General features: G+C 41.2%; 1 protein-coding gene across 3 annotated transcripts in view; it reads right to left on the minus strand.

Moving 5' to 3' along the window:
* The window catches only part of ELMO1 (engulfment and cell motility 1), a 316,062-nt gene that overhangs the window by 101,101 nt on the left and 195,322 nt on the right, over positions 1-19,639 (minus strand). For all 3 annotated transcript variants that reach the window (XM_065628523.1, XM_065628524.1, XM_065628522.1), the window contains exon 17: positions 9,723-9,859. In XM_065628523.1, coding sequence (XP_065484595.1) covers positions 9,723-9,859 — 137 coding nt within the window. The remainder of the gene's footprint in view (positions 1-9,722; positions 9,860-19,639) is intronic.

Raw genomic sequence — 19,639 nt, forward strand, 5'->3', positions numbered from 1 at the left:
GATCAGCCAGTTTCCTCAAGACAGAAAACTGATGCTCTAAATCTGAAGATACATCTCCAGAGAGAAGAATTACCATAAAATTCGAAGCATGTGTAAGCTATTTCCCCAGATGCTTTCACTCTTCCAGATGCAGTCATGACATTCTTGATGCAAGGATGGTTCTCGAGCATTTCATTTTCATGGTCATAGCATGAATATCTTCAACTGACATGGCAAGATCTTCAGCCAGCTGCACCAATGCATTTCTCCAGGATTCTAACAAAGAATTTGGTCTTAGTTTCTTCACCCATCTCTGGTGTTTGGGTTAAAATACTTACATGCTATGAAATCTCTCTCCACTCCTGCACTCAACTTATAAGCTGATATTCCTCAGCTTCCATCTTTCATACGTACTACTGAGGGCCTTGCTTCTCTGCTTGTCATGACCAACATATAATGGTACCCTGAGGATCTGGGAGGGAGCCTATCAATAAATTATCTTTCAGTCATCAATAAATCCACAACATTTTTCATATGGCTATTCAAATAGACAGTGGAGAGGCAAAAGAGCAAAGAAAAAAAGGGCCTTACCACTTTCAGAGGCACACACAACACTTTCCATCCTCCAGTAAGCTATTTTGCTCTCAATGGAGAAGTGTCAGAACCCAAGTTACACTTCTCAGCTTCACTACCATTCCCAAGCAACAACTGCCCCTGCTCTGGGCTCGAGCCCAAATATTCTGTGGGGCAAAACCTGACGCTTCCTTCAGAAAGTACACACTAAATCCCTCGCCTCCCATCCTCCTCTGTCTTCCCACGCATACTGCCTTCTGGGAACGTTGATGTTCGCACACCGAGGCCCAGTTTAACCTGTGATCATCACTTGAGAAAGCTTCGCACAGCCCGCGCAACACTAACTCTGCCGTAGCTGCCCGACCATGGGTGGCCAAGGTGACCCAGGGAAAGGCCACAGAGGCAGGTGCCCGTGTTGTCCCCGCGTTGTCCCCGCGTGCACAGCGCAGACGCGGTGTGAAACAGCTGCTGTGGGGGAAGCAAGGGGAGAGCCCCTTCGCACCCACGTATCGTCTCCCTCTCTCCCTCCGGCTCCCGTGTGCTTCTATCACAGCCAGTCTCCATTTACACGGGTGCACTGGGTAACAGGATTGTTTTTGGCAGATGCCGGGCAGTTACCTCATGTGCTAAAAATAGAGACAGGCAGCAGCAGTGAGTGACTGGCAAATGCCTTTTTAATGGTGACTGACGTATTCCATCAAGACAATACGTGAGACGTAGACTGCAAACAATGAAGGACATTTGTATAAGGACAGATGAGATGAACACAACAAAGCGCCCTGGCTTTGCTTAGGAGACACGTATGAAAGATTTCTGCTGCTCTTTTCAACCACGGTGCTATTTAGATTACAATTACTTAAAGTGAACCAACAATAACACGAGCTCTTCTGCTACTCTAAGAGAGGCTATAAAAATCTCATTGTCAGCTGCATCATTCATCAGGATAACCTCATTTCAACTGAAACAAAATCTCTAAGACATCACCTCCCCCCCTCCCCCCACTCCCCTTCTTTCCCTTTTTTATTTGCCTATAATAAGGTCTATAGTCTGGGGAGCTCTCAGGTTGAATTCCATGCATTGTGATTCACAAAATGAAAATCTGGTATTATATGCCCACTGACATTCACATCAGCAGCAATTCATGCAGCAAAAAGCCATATGCCATGCACCTCTGATTTAACTGTACTACAAACACATATCCTAGAAAGAAGAAATAAAAATACAGAGACAAGAGTGGTTCCCAGGATCTGATTATTATCCACACTTTTAGACAGGAATGACAGGGGCAATATCACAAAATATGCTGTTTCGGTGACAGTTCCAGTTAGGTTGTATCATTTCCCTCAGCAACCAGCACACTCTACATGCAAGCCAGGAATTCTTTCCCAGTGCAAAAGGTTTCTAGAGAGTACAAAAAAAGCAGTTAGCACAGATAACCTACACTCAGTGTTTCTCCTCTGGTTATCAGGCTTTCCACTCAATCATCTTTTTGAAGGCCAAGATGTTTATTGGTTTGATCAGCACCCACAGAGATGAAAATGAAGAGCACTTTGAAAATATGAAGTACCAACAGTTGTAAAAATTGCCATCTCCAGGGTGTTAAGCAGACCCGTAAGCGTTCTACAGTAACACACTGACTTCATTAGAAAGCTGTGGGATAAAATTCTCTCTGCCAATGACGGCTGGGTTTTTCACAAATAAGAGATTTCACTTCTGAAACCAACAGCGACTTTCATCACTGGGGAAAGGATAAGACAAGTTTCTGACCAAGGAATGGATTATACTAAAATACTATTTTCCTTTTTTTTTTTTTTTTTAAGTAACAGATGTTTTGTTGAGACACCCCTTCCTTTCCTTGCTTTTTGCTTGAAGAATTCACCTCTTTGTTAGTGTACCCATCCTGGCATATACTAGGCAGAATTTCAGCTTTAAAATGCTTTTGCTTTTAAGTCTATGCCCTCCATGAAATCATTGCATATGTGATCACTGGAGAAGGATAGTTCAGCTAGGATAATAACTAGATAATAACTAGATGTGACCCTGCTGCTAAAGATTTTTGAAGCCTTCTGGTAAAGACAAAAAATAGTAAAGTCAGTATTTTTAATGAAAAAAAATCTTTGAACTAGAAAAGTAGTTCTTAAGCTACAAAGTACAGAGGATGGGCAAATATTGCTCCTTACTGTTTCATTATCCAGTCTAAGTACTTAAATTTGACTTTTTTTTTAATGTATTTGTATTCTTGACAATGCTATTTAAGATTGAAAAATTTTCAAAAGGAAACAATCAAATAGATTTTAAAATGCAATACTCCAGTTCCTTTGAGCTTGACAGTCCCAACCTTTGAGGTATGAATATTTAAATTTAGATCTGATTTTTACAGACTGATGCCTCAGTAAGTGGAAGACCACATCTTCAGAGTCTTAAACATTCCTTCTCAGGTTCTTGCGGCCAGAAGCAGCAGATGAGTAATAAACTGGCTTTGACAAACGCAGTGGGACACATTTGGAGATCTGACAGGTGTAGATAAATGCACAGAGATGGACAAGACTGAACAGAGCCATTACCAAGTCAGCAGCCGATGCAGGAATAAACTTGCAATATCCGGGCTACAAAAAGCATACAGGGAACAATGACCAAATGCCACAGAAAGGACTTAAACAGGTTCTCCCTACATCGCATTAAATTGCACTGTTTAGAACAGACCCTTCTTGAGGAAATGGCTGCTAATGGAATAGAGCTGACAATCTTCCTGCACCCAGTTATGCTCTTCTAGGAGATTCCCATTGTATTTGGAGGGTGATTTTTTTTCTTCAATTAAAAAAGTCACATTTTCTGTATAAGCTATGCAGCAGATTTGAAAAATGTTAATTGCTATACTTTTTCATAAATTCATGCATTACACAATTAATGATACAATATATTTATAGACATTATCTGTTTCCAAATAAAAGTTAATAATGTGCTAATGGCCTCAGGTGTGAAAATGTGGAATTTAATTTGTGCTAATCTGCCTAAGCCTGGGGAATACTGAATTCGGTCTATGTGAGAATAATTTATTTGTGGTATCCCTGACTGATATAAACAAAGCACTGCCAAGGGAATGTGCAATAAAGCTAACAGAGAGGTGCAATCATTCTACTAGCCTGGCGTTTCCCACAGGTAAAATGCAAACAGAACAGCCTTTCAAAGCTTCTCTCAAAAGAACTTAAATTCATCTGGTGAAAAAACACCCATAAGAAAACAATAAATGCTTTGGAGAGCATCTCTGAAGAGCTATTTGTCATCCCTTTCCTTCCTCATCATTGAAAGGAAAAGCAAGTGACAGACATTTATAGATTGACCAAAGGATTCTACTTTCAAGTTTGTTTGAATTATTTTTTTTCTTGTTTGAGGTAATGGTTCTTTCATGCTCCTGGAGCTATCATTCGCCATCCTCCTGCAAGCATCCCTGTGAGGGGGTGGGAAAGAGGGGCACAGACACAGAGGAAAGCACCACTTTTGGGTTGGGGCTGCTGGTGCAGCTGTGACAGGGTGATGGAGGATGCTGAAGCAAAGAGCCAGACATCCCGGTTCCGCTTTTGGCCCCGCTGCTGCTTTACCGCCAAAGCACTTGAGCTCTAGGTGCCCCTGCCTCCTTCCTGCAAAAAGGGGTTTATCAAGACTCAGCCAACTCTGCAACAAGCAGAAAAGTGCAGAATATTGTTGGTGCCACTAGAGGGGATCACTTGAGCATGCTAGGAAACCTGCTTCTCCTCCAGGTGTGTGGCAAAGCCCTGCCGGTTCCAGGCCAGGCCCGGAGCTGCCATGGCAAGGGCTGGCACTAGGACAACCAGGATGCAGCCAGGGAGACATTTCGGACAGGATCTGTGCACAGTCTGCTTCTGGAGTCTCCTCAATTTGCAGAGGACCCAGCAAAGGTGGTGACAGCTCCTCTGTCACATTGCTACTCTGACCCTTTCCAAATGACTCTCTATACCTTTGCTTCCTTTATGGGTAACTCGCATTATCTGATGGTGGTGCTGGCCCATGACACGTTTCCGTACAAAACACCGCTCACACAAGTACACTCTTTAAAAGCCTGTCCTTGAACACTTAGTCATATTTTGAACCTAGCCTTGCACAATTATTCATCCTACAGCTGCTGAAAGCATGACAACACTAGAGAAGCTGAGAAACCTGTGGCATGGCATTTCCAAACCGCCATCGAGCAAGGAAATGGTATTTTTCATTTTTGTGTTATGCTTGGTTACCTTTCCTGTTATCTTGTCACAGCACAAGGGAAAATGTTCACAGGGCTTGAGCATGAGCAATAAACATCTTCTGTGGTTATCAAATGCCTCAGTGTTTGCTTTGCTATTTAATTACAGGACTCAAGTAGGGCATTTCTTGTTTGCATCTGCTGCCACCGTGAACAATGTCTACTCCACTGATTACCACACAAGACAGTTTGTTATGTGTATACCTGTCAGTGACATATATTATCGTCTTGCTGAGCAGACCCCACTCCTGCACAGCGATTCAGTGCTGCGGCTTGGTGTGCTGCTGAAATAACCAAACACCACAAATACAGTTGCTCACAGTACCCAGGTCTGCCACTGGGAAATGAATGCTAGCATTACCAAAATGTTGAAACCAGAGGTTTTTGGGGTTTTCTGAGAATGTTTTTCTTATTACAAAATAAATTTTCATAGAACATTTAAAAGCTGGTGTTTTATACTATGATGATCTCAAACACATGGCCAGCAGACAAAATAAATTGAGTTCTCAGTAATGAGAAAAATGCATTGGTAGCATCATTACACAACCTCATCCCATCTTTCTATCCCTTAAACCTGTAATTTCAGTGAATGTAACAGATTTTGATTTCAAGCACCATACACCACATGACTTGGAAAGTTTCCCCTGCTTAACTTTAGCCATGTTGAAATGATAATCTGTGTCTTGTTATGACTAGTCATTTTCAGCCATCTAAATACCTAAGAGCAGCCATCATTTTGCCCATTCTCTACAAAGCAGCTTCAAAACCATGGTCGGTGAATCGAATAATTTTACCTTTTTCCTCGCACACTGGCACTGGAAGTATTACTTTTTTTAAAAAAATATTTTTAAAAATTTTTGTAAGATGGCACTACACTAGGCACAGAATTAGCAAACTGTTCATATTGTTCTGCAGGTCTAATAAGACAAGCCATGGCTGGCCCTGCAATTAAAAGAGTCCATTTGCTCACCCTTCTTCCTGTTAGCATGTGAACTTCACACCTACAAAAAGTAGCAGACTGAAATCCCTGGCGAACAGAGGTAAGAGGATAATCTTATTCCCTACATAGTGTCCTGTCTGCAGTCTCCTTGTCTCATGAGAAATAATATATGTATCCTAAAAGACAGCAAGACAGCAATCTCAATGTAAATCTGCATTGGGGCAACAGAGGTGCATTTACTTAAGTACAACTAGTGAGGATCAATTAAAAAAAAAATTCTACTGGGACTACGCCTTCATTTAGCCCCACAGAAGAAATTTTACAGTGGGGCAGTAACCTTGAATTCCATAAAAATAAACAAAAAAGCCCCAATTTAAGTACGTCTTAAGTCTGTATGGCAGCAGGGCCTGACTACCCTGAGCAGAGTGTAGGTGGTTGGTCCCTACGTGAGGGAAAACTGACTGATGGGCACCTATTTAAATGGACAGGCTGGTGATAAAGGTTTCTAGATGCTGGAGTGTGAGAAAACTCAGTCCAGCTGTCATATAGTCAGCATCGACTCCAAAGATCAATACTCAATGCTTTCTTCTGCTGCAATAAAACACATAGAATTATGTAAAGCATTACAAGACAAGAGATTATATTTTCAAGATTATAAGAGACAAGATTATATATTCAAAGTCATAAACCATGCTGTCTGCTCACAAATGACTGTGGAGGACAGAGTTTGTGAAGTGTCCTTTGATCATCTGTAGGCTCAAAGAAAAACAAAAAGGTTTCAAATGGAATTGTTGCCACTTGCACGTCTAGCTATCCAACTGCATCTTAATTTCTCTAGAACACTCACCAGAAGTGAATTATGTATGTCTTAAAATGTTGTAAAGGCATAATATAAGCTTAGCTGCCTGAGTGAATTATTCTATTCAGACATCTACCAGTATATTGAGAGACACTAAAAAAGGCTTTAGGTCTGACAGTATCATACTATCACCATAGAGATCCAAGGAGTTTTTTCTAATGTAAGAGTTGACAAAAGGTGTCTGTTTTAACGAATAAGAATCAGAGAGACAAATCATGAGATCACAAATGTTTCACTAAAACACCATAAAGTCCTTCCAACTATGAGAAAAGTGCTGGGGTTTTTTTCTTTGTTTGGTTTGGTTTTGGTTTTGTTTTTTTTTTTTAAGCTTTAAAAATGAACAAACCTATACGAAATCTCCACAATATGAACTGAGGAAACATGATAACACAGTATGCCATTTTGTCATCAAAATGAAGTTTTAATTTAATGCTTAAAAAACCCTTGAGAATTGGCAGTGAAACCTGAGGGGAAGTATTCAATCACTTCACTTCTTTCAGCGCCTATCATTCTCCAATGCAGGATAGGAGGAAATAAATCTCTACAAGTGCACACCAACCTCCTACGGCCCCTCAGTGTACAAGCTATTGTGATTAATCAAAAGCTTAAAATTAAACAAAAAGCTGCATTTCTTCAATTATGATTAAAGATCAAAGCAAGTGGATTCGCTTCTTAGCAGAATCTCCATGTCTCAAGACCTACCAGCCAATATACTGAGAGTGGACGATTTTGTTTTGGAGATTTTGGGGGAGGAAGGGAAGAAGGAAGAAAATGAATGATCCCATCAGCCAGGTGGGTAGTAAACCATAGCAAAGTGGTGTTTCATCCATTACTATGACAAGTTATTGAAAACGAAAAATAGTAACACAAAGAGAGGATGAAAGATAATTTTTCCACAGTAACTAAGCTATTGCATCTTGTGAGACCTGCTTTCTTCCTCTTCGGTCCTGGAAGCAGGGGCTGAATGTTCACTGGGTCCACATGGCCTTCTTCTGCCAAATGTTCAAAAGTAGCTGTTCTTTCAAAAGAAACAAGTACCCTTTGCGCACAGGAGAGATGCAGAAAGAATACTAACATGGCGCGATCACCAAAGCCTCTTACCAGATACAGATTTTAAATGGTGTTGTTCAGTTTGGTAAAGCCATCAGCACTGGCAGCTGTCACCCACCAACCAGATGGGTAAACCTTGGGTACCACTATATAACGTATCATCCCCCACAAATCCAGAAGTGCTTCACAAGCCCACACAACAACACAGTTTGCTTCACTCACATTCAGACATTGATCAGCTGAGTAATGCACATCACCACCACATGCCAATTGCAGTGGATAAGAGCACAAAAATCTCCTTATGACTAAAAGAAAGGATTTAGATAAGCAGAGCATAATTACTGAACTGTTAGAAATGAGAGTTGCAAGAGTTTCGTATTCCCTCCCTTTTACGAAAACAAGTACAAAATCAAGAGTGATTTCTGCAGGCAGAGATCCTGGGTTCATCTCTCATGCACTATAGTGCCACCACGAGAGACAACTCCTGGTAGCACGATGGCAAATGTTTCAGATTTGCCCCATGGAGTTAAAGATCACCTATGTTTTCAATGATACATGCAGTAGGATCCATTGCCCACCTTGCTGAACCTGCAAGAGCTGCTGAGTAAAGTCACAGGATTTTCAGTAAAACACAGAGCACAAACTCGTCAGACCAGAGAAAAAACTACTTGATCTTCCATGAAGCTCCATAGCAATGTCTAGCACTGAAAAGTAAACGTTTTCTTTTTAGGGTGAACTGGGCTGTTGCCAGAAACAAGGGTATTATTTCCTGAATCCCCTAGGATTCCAACTCCAGTTGTGGGAATTATGTACACAAATCCTTCTTCTAACGAGACAGAAGGCCTGTAAGTAATAGGCAGTTAATACATTTTTTTAAAAACAACCACATAGTAGTAGTCTTTAAAACGTTGTTGCCTTTTTAAGCCCTTGATCTTAGGTTTCTACACTGTTCAGTGACCTTGCTATTGCTCCTTCTGTGCTCCTGGACCATTAGGTAAGAGAAGCATGTCAGAAATTCTCTGAAAGAACAAGACTCTAGGTCATCTAGCTAACAGCACACATTTTGGGCTTCCCTCCGCTCTTTTTCCAGGGCTCTGGTATGACCGGCAACTATCTTACCTAAAAGAACTCAACAAAGGGTATTCCGCACTGTGTCCTAAAGATTCACCTTCGCTCTGCAGTTGAAAATGGACATTTAGACCACTTCAATAATAGGTAGTTCTAATTAGAAGTTAGGCATGATCATTCTTACTAGCTCTCACATAACATTTGAGTCTGCTGACACAGTGCAACAGTCTCACTTTTCATTCTTAACCAACAGCTCTATAACCAACCTCTAGTCTCAGGGAGAGGATCAAGATCTAGTCAAAGGATCACAACAAAGATAAGGATGCCAGCTGGCCACAAAAGCACAAGTTTGTCATTCTTACAAAATCCCAAAGATACTTTTCAGCCTCCTCGTACGTCGGACAGTTAAAATAGGATGTCTAGGGCTCGTTAACACAGAGAGCCCCATCCTCCGTATCTTTGCTGATAGACAGGAGATTGGCTGAACCTTCCAGAACTCTTGTCTTACAACCAAAAGGGTTCAATACTGAGGGTTTGTTTTGTTTTGTTTTAGCAGGCTAAACTGTACAGCACATTGTCAGGATTGTGTCCACTATTGAATATTTTATCACTCCAGTGCTCATATGAAATGAAAGGGATGTACAGAACTATCACTGCAGTACTCTCTTTGCATTATTTACAACCTTAGAGGCTGCAGCACTTCAGCATAATATTGCTAACATAAAAAGGCAGAATTTCCCCTCAAGCCAGGTTTTTAGTTTTGCAGTCTGCAGAGCAACATGATGGAAAAAGGTCTGTGAACCACTCTTACACCTCCCATCCCGCAATCCCACTTTCTAAATGCTGGTCCTCTGATGTGCAAAGAATCTGCACAGATGAAAACTCCACAGCACTCAGCAGCAGTGGGATCAGCAAATCCCTGTGCCTCTGGGGAAGAATACATGGCCTTGTTTCACCATCCTGCCCAGTTATTTTCACCCCATGCTTTTTCTTGCCTTGTTAAAGTCCTCTGAAGTTGCCCTCATCTCCTTCCATGTCTTGTTCAGGAGCTGAATGCAGATACAGAAGAACTCCTCAAACGATCTGTCATGGGTGAAGAACATGGGATGGAAATCGTTGCAGGTCTCACTGGCTAAAAACAGAAAAACAAGGAAGGTGGAATAAAACGTGTACAGGCAGGAGCTTAAAAAAACAAACATAAAATACAATCAACCACAAAATTTAGAAACCACTGTAACTGAGAAGAATCCCAGTTCTAGTAGTAAAGGATGTCAAAACATTATCCTGAAAAGTCAGATTTGGTCTACATTCTTAAAGATAACGAAACATCGTATAGAGCCTGCCTGCGGGAGACCAGCAGCAAGAACAAGAGGAAGCAACTACCTGTTTGCCTGACTATTCTCCCAATGGGTGTTTTGTCTGTGCCAAGTTTTGTTGTTCAGGCTGAGACAGAGAGACACAGGGAAGGAGTACAACTCTCCTCATCAAAACAACAGCCTTCCCCACTGCTAACAGCATGTACCGTATTGCCTGCTGAGAACCAAACACCAAGCCCCATCCATCAGTCACAAAACAGTATTAGATCAATGTAGACACTGAAATGTGAAGCTCTACTGACACAGCAGATGATCTACCATATTGTACATGGACATACCACAGAGGTAACCAGAGAAATCTAGACAGATACATAGATGAGAATGTAACTGATTAAATTTGTTCTTCAAAAATAACTGGAAACAAAAGAAATGGATCTTCTGTCATCTGTCCCTTATCTGAGAAGAAAAAACAAACCAACCAACAACCCAAGGAAAAAAACAACCAAAGAAAAACCAAACCAACCCCAAACTATATATATTTTTTAATCAAATACTGGCTTTAAGGAAGGAAAAAATATAATAATACTATAATGATGTTTCTGAAAAGGAAAACTACATTTTGGCAAGACTGTTGTGAATATCCTTGAGTGATGAATGGCTTTTAAAATACTAAGGGCTGAAGCAATGCTGACCCCTGGGCACATCTGAGCAACCTGGGAACAGAAGGGGTTTAAGCAAAGGACTGGAGAGGATCTCTAAAGGCTGCCATGACTTGACCCACATCAGTAGGCTGCATATTTATGCTCTTAAAAAGCAAACAGAAGTCAAGTTGACTAAGCCTTTCTTCATGTACCCAGTCCCCAAATCTCTCAGCTTTAGCTTTCACCTCTGCATGAGTGCTCCTTTGGACTTTTCCAGCAGTCACTCGCATGCCCATCCAGCAGCACCTTCCCTCACTTCAGGATAAAACTGCTGCTGCTCAGGCAAGTTTCCTCCTCTGCAAGATTGGCAGATTTATCAAGCATTGGGATAAATCACCCTTTTCCTGAGGCTGGATCACTGTCTGACATCTGCTTTCTCTCAGTGGAACTGGATAAATCAGAATTAAGACTCTGCAGGAGAGTGTGAAAGGCTCAGACAGGCTGATCCCCTGCATCAGCTGCAAACACTTGGTCCTGGTACCTCTTCTAGCCACAAAGCCACCCGTTCAGCATGTTTAGTTACCACTGCTGCACCAGTAGCTCTGCCAAAGGAACATGAGTTGTGCTTAGAATCACCTGAACCATCAAAGAAAAGGGGTTTCTGATCTTTCCCAACATTCAGTATTCCAATTATAAAGCAAAACTCTGAAGCTTAATTGTAAATTTGAAGCTTAATTCTAATATCGGATTTACTAAGATCTAATAAATTCCTCAGCTACGTAGTGAGGACAAGAGTTAATTTTGGAGCACAGGTTCCATTCTAATCAAATAAACTCCATTAGTCAAAGCAGACACCTATATTTATGAGGCACGACTCAATCCCTTTAAAAGAATAAAATGCCTCAGGCATGATTTTCAGAGCACCTTCAGCTTCCATTAATTCCACTAGAGCTGCAAGGGCTCAGCACTTCCAATAATCAGACCTTCAGCCTGTAATAATGTCAGAGACACAACAGAACAGATTCTCAGAGGGCACTTGTCTTTAAGTCATCAAATACTATAATGATGAGAAGAAATAACACCAAGCAGAATAATGCAGCTGGTACCTACGCTGTATAAATCACAGCATGAAACAAGGCAATAACCCTTGACAGGCACTGGCCTTTCTGATCCTCCTCAGAGCCTGAGCTTATCACTGCTCCCGCTCATAAAAATCAATAAATCAAAATTAATGGAAAGGCAAGGGATTCTCAGAAACTTCATCATCGGTTCTAATTCATGTTCCTTATGATAATCAGCCCCAAATCATATATATTATGTTGACTGTTCTGCATGCAGAATCAGAGGTGCCACTTCCCTCCACCCCCCTTTTTTTTTTATAAGTAGGCAACATACTGTGTTTTATGCCTTTTTGGTCTGAAAACAAAACAGTAAAAATCATTGTTATGATTAAGTTAGGCCTATTAGAAAGCAGGATCGATGTCTTAAAGCATAAAACAAACCCTAAGAAAAATTCAAAATCAAATGATAAACAACTTCCTCAAAATTCCTGCCAGCATCCAGACAGTAGAGGGAAAAAAAAATCCATACTCAACTTCAAGGGTAGCTTTTTGTATGTCTCGAAAATTCTATCCAAAATAATATGATTCAATGGAAAAATCAGAAATGAAGCACACGAGGAGTGTTTAAATTACAGCATATCTACAGGCTGCAGCTCAGGTCATGTGTATGTTGTGCTCAGAGTGTTTAAATACATAATGAAAGAAAACCCTTGTCCCGATGCTTTCTTTCTCCTTTTGACAGGTAAGATGAGGATGAAGGAAAGTCAATACTGTGTTACTAGTGGTTTCCAGACCAGAGTAAGACTGAGTCACAACCTGTGGTCTTACCCCACATTCTCCAGCCCTAAGTCAGCATCTGCCATATCAGAGCACTGCCTGTCTCTGCAGAGTGGGCACATTTAGAGGCTGCTCAGTTTTAGTAATTAAAAACTCCCTGGATTTATTTTTTCACTAACTTGCAATATGACTAGTTGTAAACTGAAACAGAGGTCCGGCATTAGAATAATTTGGAGACTTTCTTCATAAGAAGAGTGCACAAAATTCCTGCTCTTAAGCCCGCCACACTCTAACCTTCATTTTTACAAGCAAGGACTAACCACGTTTATAATCACACAAAAACCACACACGCAGCTGCAACGCAGGGACACAAATCATCATGATTATTTAACAACATCATCAAGTTTTAATTACGCCTTTGTGAGATCACCTTTGAAAGGCAAGTCACATATGTCTGGCCTACATAAATCAGGTGAAGATCTTGTTGATTTTCCTTTCTTGGCACAATTCTCGGAGCTGTAGATCTATGTGTCACCTCTCAGGATTCAAGTAGTCCTTCAAGCTTCTAGCTGATCTATAGCTGTGACTTTGAGGAAGCAGCTTAGTTCATTTCTCATCATAAACTGCACTGGCAAAAAAAGAGCTTATTTCTACCTAGGTGCTTACGTGGTTCATTCGGTGTATATTTTTAGTGCCTACCCAACACAATTTTGTCTGTCAGTTCATTTCCTAAATTACAACAAAGACAATCAAGCATCCATGACTGTTTGAGCAGTAAACAGATTTGATACGTTATGTTGTTCCTCTGTGGATTAGTCGAAAACAACAGGAAAGATAAAACAAATTGAGAAAGAAGAAAAAAGTTATACCTTCATTTTCCACTCCATCTCTAAATACCTTTTCCCATGAGAAACAACATCATCTGGGCCAAATTTCTCCTAGCTGTAATGAGAACAGTTAGGTATTTGCATAAACCTGCCTTTGGAAGGGCACAGATTACACGATGATGTTCAACTTGAAGTACAGCAGAAATTTAAATTTCAAAGTTGCTGTGGTTAGCTGAATACAGACAATAGGGATTTCTGCATGCAACACAGACTCCAGGAAAGGGCAAGTGCACCAGACCAGATACCAGGCTGGCATGTCATCTCACTGCCCAAACCAGTATGAACAAAAGGCCACCAGTTCAGCAGAAGCTGGCTGACAGCTGGAAGTGCTGATTACATCTTTCCCCCACGTTAAAAAGTAGGCTATGTGTAGATATCTATAACTAGTTTCCATTCGGAAAGGGGACAAAAAATATGAATACAATATTTGTATCTTAGAATTTATTTCCTGCCATACTTGGAAGTGACAAAGAGATAGCCCTCCTCTTCCCTCAAAGCTGCCACAGCAGACAAACACACAGTGATAAACCTCTCTAGGCGAGGTGCTGCCCTTGATCTTAAGAAACCTCTGCTTTCTTCCTGACTCTGCTAAATTGCTGTGTTGATACCGGATACTCATCCCCCATCACGTCTTTAAAAAGGCGTATGGTCATTCTGACCTCCATTGTGAAGTTCTTGGATCCAAGACATGAAAAGGGTCATACTGGTGTGAAAGCAAAATAATAAATAGCCATATCTATCATGGAGATGAACATTTGAAATTAGGAGTTGCCCAAACCATTATTTTCAAAACCCATTCACTATGCTACGGAGAGACAACCTGAGGTGATTGAAACAGCCATTTTTCTGTAAATTTAAGGCTTAGACCCGTCACACTGGGAATGCATATCAAAGACAATTTACTAATCACAAATGAGGCACCTCATTCATGGATGTCAGCCCTGTACAATTGGTCTACAAAATACTAGATTTGATTAAGTAGATAATAAATAAGAGAGGTAACGTTGCTGTCTATTCTGAAATATGTCAAGAGCAGGCAGACAGCTTAAATCAATCAAATTATTTAGTCAGCCATATAAATACGGTCACCTGGCGTTAATGCTGTCACACATAAAGGGACAGACAGACACCTGTGGTGAGGACTAAGCCTCGGTGTTGGGGGAGGTATTAATGGATCCCGTGCACCATGAAACTCATCATGAAAAGCATCATGAAATTGCATCAGTTTTGAGACGAGAGAAGCAGTGATGCAGAGCACTAGGGAGAGAGGGGTTCAAAAACATCTCCCTGTCTGAAAGGTACCTGGGATCCATGTGATCACAGAATCACAGAATGTTAGGGATTGGAAGGGACCTCAAAAGATCCAGTTTTCAGAGAGATTTGCGTTTTCTGTTACTGAGCTGCTGCTTAATTCTGGGTGAGTCATTTATCCCGTCTGTTGTTTTCCCCAGTTTCACAGAATGGAGATGATAATATTTGATCAGAGGGGAGGCGGGTAGAAAGATCCATTGCCCTTTCTGAAGTGCAGCAAAATCCACAAATGAAGAGTGCAATATGGACCTTGGAAATATCATCTCCATTTGGCATAGCCTCCTCTGGGATTATTGTTTGCCAGTAAAAGAAGACAACCAAAGAGCAACAAATTCTCAATAGCTCTCAGGAGAAGCAGCACTGTAATTTCTACTTCTCCCTGAAGATATGATACAGTAAAAATAACTACTGCCATGACCATTTTTATATACGCAATCAAAAACTCTCTCAGTAACACATAGAGTAAGTAAGGAAAAGCGCACCTAATACTGCAGAAATACAGCGATTTCCAAGTTATCTACACTACTGAGCCCTGTAGTCTACTGGCAATAATTTGAGAGAAAACCTTTGGCTACCCTTCTGGCACATCACAGGGAAACAGTGTAATTTAAGGCAAGGAAGGTCACTAGCAATGGCAGTGCAGTAATGAAGCAGTAATATCACTGCCAATCATGTAATTTTCTTTTGTTGGGAACAGTGCTGTTTAGAAGGCTCAACTGGTATTAGAACAAAAGCCACTCATCTTTTTTACTTTGATTGAGAAAATAAAATACAAGCAACTAAGCTTCAAGACACAGCAAAATAATGCAAAAAGCTAAGCTGTATTTGTTTAATTCCAAATCTAGGCGAATTATGTGAGGGTTTTGTTTCATCTGCTTTGAAACAGAAAGGGGATTAGGAAGCACAGTGTACCACTGAATTGTGCAAGATGTGCCACTGGTTTCCGCAGGGGTGTGAGTGTCTCAGAAATGTCCTTCCACACAAGCATACCAGGAGTGAACCAAATCCAAAATTGCAGCACTGAAGTAGCATATACACAACTACTCAGGACAGCAATGAGCTGATCATGTAAAGTAGGGTAAAAATGCCCCCTCTTTGACATGGCACGTAGCATTTCTAGCGCACGAAAATTACCCAGCAATACGTAGTTACAAGACCTGCAACAACTTACCTTATTTAATGACATATTTAGTTGGAATAGAAAGAATACAAAACTGCTAAACATGCAGCAAAACTACCAACTCAAACTTCTCATAAAGACATAAGGCAACAGAATTTCTCTGAACCCACGCTACTTCTCATCAGGGAGCTATAGAGTGAAACTGGAATAAAAGTACACAGAAAAGGCTTCCTACAGTTTGTACACTTTCCTTTTTTGAGGCTGAGAATAAATTTCACTATGCAATGAAAAACAAGGATTCCATGAAGTCTCGAGCCTGACAAGGCAGGCAGGACTAGGATGATTATGGCTCATGCAGCCCCAACCTCTTCACTAACTTACCCAGATTCACTTTGAAAGTGACTGCTGCTGTGTCGGAAACACACCTCCCCTCCCCAAGATGTCATGAAGTAAAGGAACCACTATTTATAAATCTGTCTCTCTCATTGTTCCAAATAAAAGCAACGGAAGAAGAACCCTGACTATTGCGGCACAGGTCAATAAAGTTCCGCACTCATCACTACCAAAAGATCCAGGTGGCATCTGTGCTACGTCCATAAGGAGGCGGCTGAAGAACAATATCTGGGCAGGCTCACCCTGCCACATCCAGAGCTGATGGTGAACTGAGAAACCAATGAAGTCAGTAGTGTGCACACAAGCAGGCTGACTTTGTAAAAATAACTCCTTTTGCAACTCGGTAAATATAGAGACTTCACTGCACCTCCCCTACTTCAGACCTGAGGACTGGACATCGTGGTCGGAAATACAAACAGAAAGCCAAAGTGCAAAGAGAAGAGAGTTACTAAAAAGGCTCTTATACGCAACAAGGAAAGGAAAAAGATTACAAAGGGTCGGCACCATGCTCATAAGAGTTCCCCATCTCTTTCAAAACCAGCCTATTTTTATTTGTGATAAAACAGGTGCCAGATATTAATAACTCTGAACTGCCTCTACAATGTGTCACAGCACTCTCTCTTGGGCAAACAGGAAAGTACTCACTCCGCTTCCCTCTTCACTCCTCCACTATTTCCAGTACAAAGAAAAAAGTAGTGATCAACAACAATAAGAAAACGCAGTTTTAAACCCTGATTGATAAATTGGAGTATCATTTTCAGAGGTGAGGGAGCACTTCATTCGAATTAGTCATGCACTTCCAGGAGAAAACTCTGTGAGAGTGGAAACGGTATGAAAAACCATGGGCTTGTCATATCAAAAAGGAATGCCTTTTGTGAGATCTGCACAGATCTGCAGTTATGCTCCGGGATATTTACAGTATCCCTGAACAACAATATAAAATCACAGAATCATTTAGGTTGGAAAAGACCTTTAAGATCATCAGCATGTTAATCGATTAACACGATAAATTTGCTTAGGGACAGTGAATTCTTTACGGTCACTTCTAGTAAATATAGAATATGAAAGAATTACACATATAAAGCGGAATCTACAGAAGCTTTTTAAACAAGTACACATACTATGCAAAACCTTCTTACAAAAGATAACACTGCTGCTCTGTCAGGTTCCTGGCACCTTGCAAAGCACACAATGGCTACATGAAAGCTTAACAAAAAACCCCGAAATATAAAAAAGCATTTCTGACAATTTCTAAGCCCACAAACTGTCTGTCTACTTGAATTCTGACTGACACAGATAGTGGCATTGACAGAAGGCCAGCTAAGCTCAGACCTATCAAGGGAAACACCTTATCACATCTGTTGCACATCGATACTGTAGTCCCTTCCCCATTGCATCATTTCTCTCCTAAGCCCTCAGAGAACCTACCCTTAACTGCATCTCCAGACAAATCAAAAAGAATGACAGTAGCAATGGGGGAGGCAGATATTCGCAGCATTTATAAAAAGCAGCATAAAGGCAGTCGCACTGCATAACCACTCTTTTTAACCCTACAACACCCATCGGCAAAGTTTATTGCTACATGCTATACTCTGGCACATTTTCCACTAACTGCTGCAGCGCTGCAGACCCACAACACTGAGGGCTGGTGTCAGAAGTTCCCGAGTGCAGAAGCGGGCCCTTGCTCTACCTTCACTTCTGCATCATCTTGATGTCCCCTCCCACAAGATTGCTGACTTTTCACTTCTTACTCTGTTCTAGAGAGCACCAGCTTATTTCTTCTCCTCCTGAAGGGATTCTTGTTAAAAAGCATATTCTTACCTCTAATTACCAATTTTCTTTATTAAGAAGTTACACAGACCGCATTACAGGTCATAGCTCGTGCCTCTCCAAAGACTTTCTGTGAGATACTTCATCAAGAATATACTCCGGTTACCATTTAAATACAGACCATGCTGTTTCGATTCACAAGAGAGGAGCTGTCACTGAAAATTATTTTTGCTTTAAATAGGTTAGCGAGGGCTCCATCTGTAAGCAAAACTTAAAGGAGCCTATGAAAATCTGCAGGAAAAACACTGCAAACAGTAACCTGAGAAGTTTACAGATTTTTTTAAGTCTCCCCTTGCTACCTAAGCAGCTTCCATTCCCCCTTCCCTCACACAGACCTCCTCATTAAAATCAATATTTAAAATTATAGTGTAAAGAAATTTTGTGACCATTGTGTAAGACAACTAGTGGAGAAAACCTTTTTTTTTTTTGGTATTTGATCTTACAAGTGAGCAAGAGCAGGAGAACTGCAAGGAAGAAAAGCAAACGAGCAGATGGAGAAGCCAACAAACCAGCAGTCAAGCCAGAAAGGAAAAGATTCTTTTTCCTTGTACCAAGTCATTCCCCTATTAGAAAAAAAAAGTTACAGCCAAATTACCCACATAGACCTGTCACAGACCAGCCACAAAACCTCTGTACTTACCATTAGAGGTGTCTGTATATGAGATGCCTCCTTTGGTGCACTTTTGTGACTGGCTGTTAGGCCACCTTCAATACCCCCATGGTGGGGCATGAGGCAGGTTGGCTGCCTGATACCTCTGCCTCATCAGTCGCGCTTGCTCCTGAAGTGCAAACGCTGGGAGGGCAAATGACCAGTTGTCTAGAAAGCGAGTAACACAGCTAAACTGACGTCCTCTGCTGTCACAGAGATGGCAACAGAACAAAACCACTCTAAATTCAACCACTTGCTTTGAATCAATCCCAGATACGCTCAAAATGCCAAACAAGGCAACAGAATGACACACAGGGAAAGATGACATCAGCATCGGTAAAAAAACTGACTGCCTGTAATTAAGGTGAGGGAACTCATTGTATCACACATACTAGAGTGACAGCAGCTTATCTTTCTTTTCAGATCTGGTTCTGAACTGTGCTGAAATTACATTGCTTGTTCCAGAATCAGGAGATGCACATCCATGTTCTCCCTGACTTCTTTGAAAACATGTATGGTATCACCACTACTACAGCTCCATTTAGGACAACTCACCATAGCAATGACACCTCTTCTCCCTCCCTTTCTGCATCCCTACAAACTATCTATCTCCTTTAAAATATGTATGTTTTTATGTATGTATGCCAAATAACTTTTTTTCTCCCTTTGTGAAACTAAAATGTGAGAAAAAAAGAACTGGCCGCTGGATACAAGTTTGCACAGGTAAAATCCCGTGCAATATACCCCAGACTGACAGCATCCTAGCATGTCTATAGCCCACCTGCTATTCTGTTCTTGGTCTGCCATAGGCAACCAGCGGGGCTGAGCAAGGCAGCGACGACCCAGCGATCCATGGGGAAATGCAAATCTTCCCTCTCCTCATGGACTCAGTGGCTATTGGAACCCAGTTGGACTTGCTGAGTCAAA

Source organism: Caloenas nicobarica, chromosome 2 (assembly GCF_036013445.1).
Source record: "Caloenas nicobarica isolate bCalNic1 chromosome 2, bCalNic1.hap1, whole genome shotgun sequence".
Taxonomy (NCBI): domain Eukaryota; kingdom Metazoa; phylum Chordata; class Aves; order Columbiformes; family Columbidae; genus Caloenas; species Caloenas nicobarica.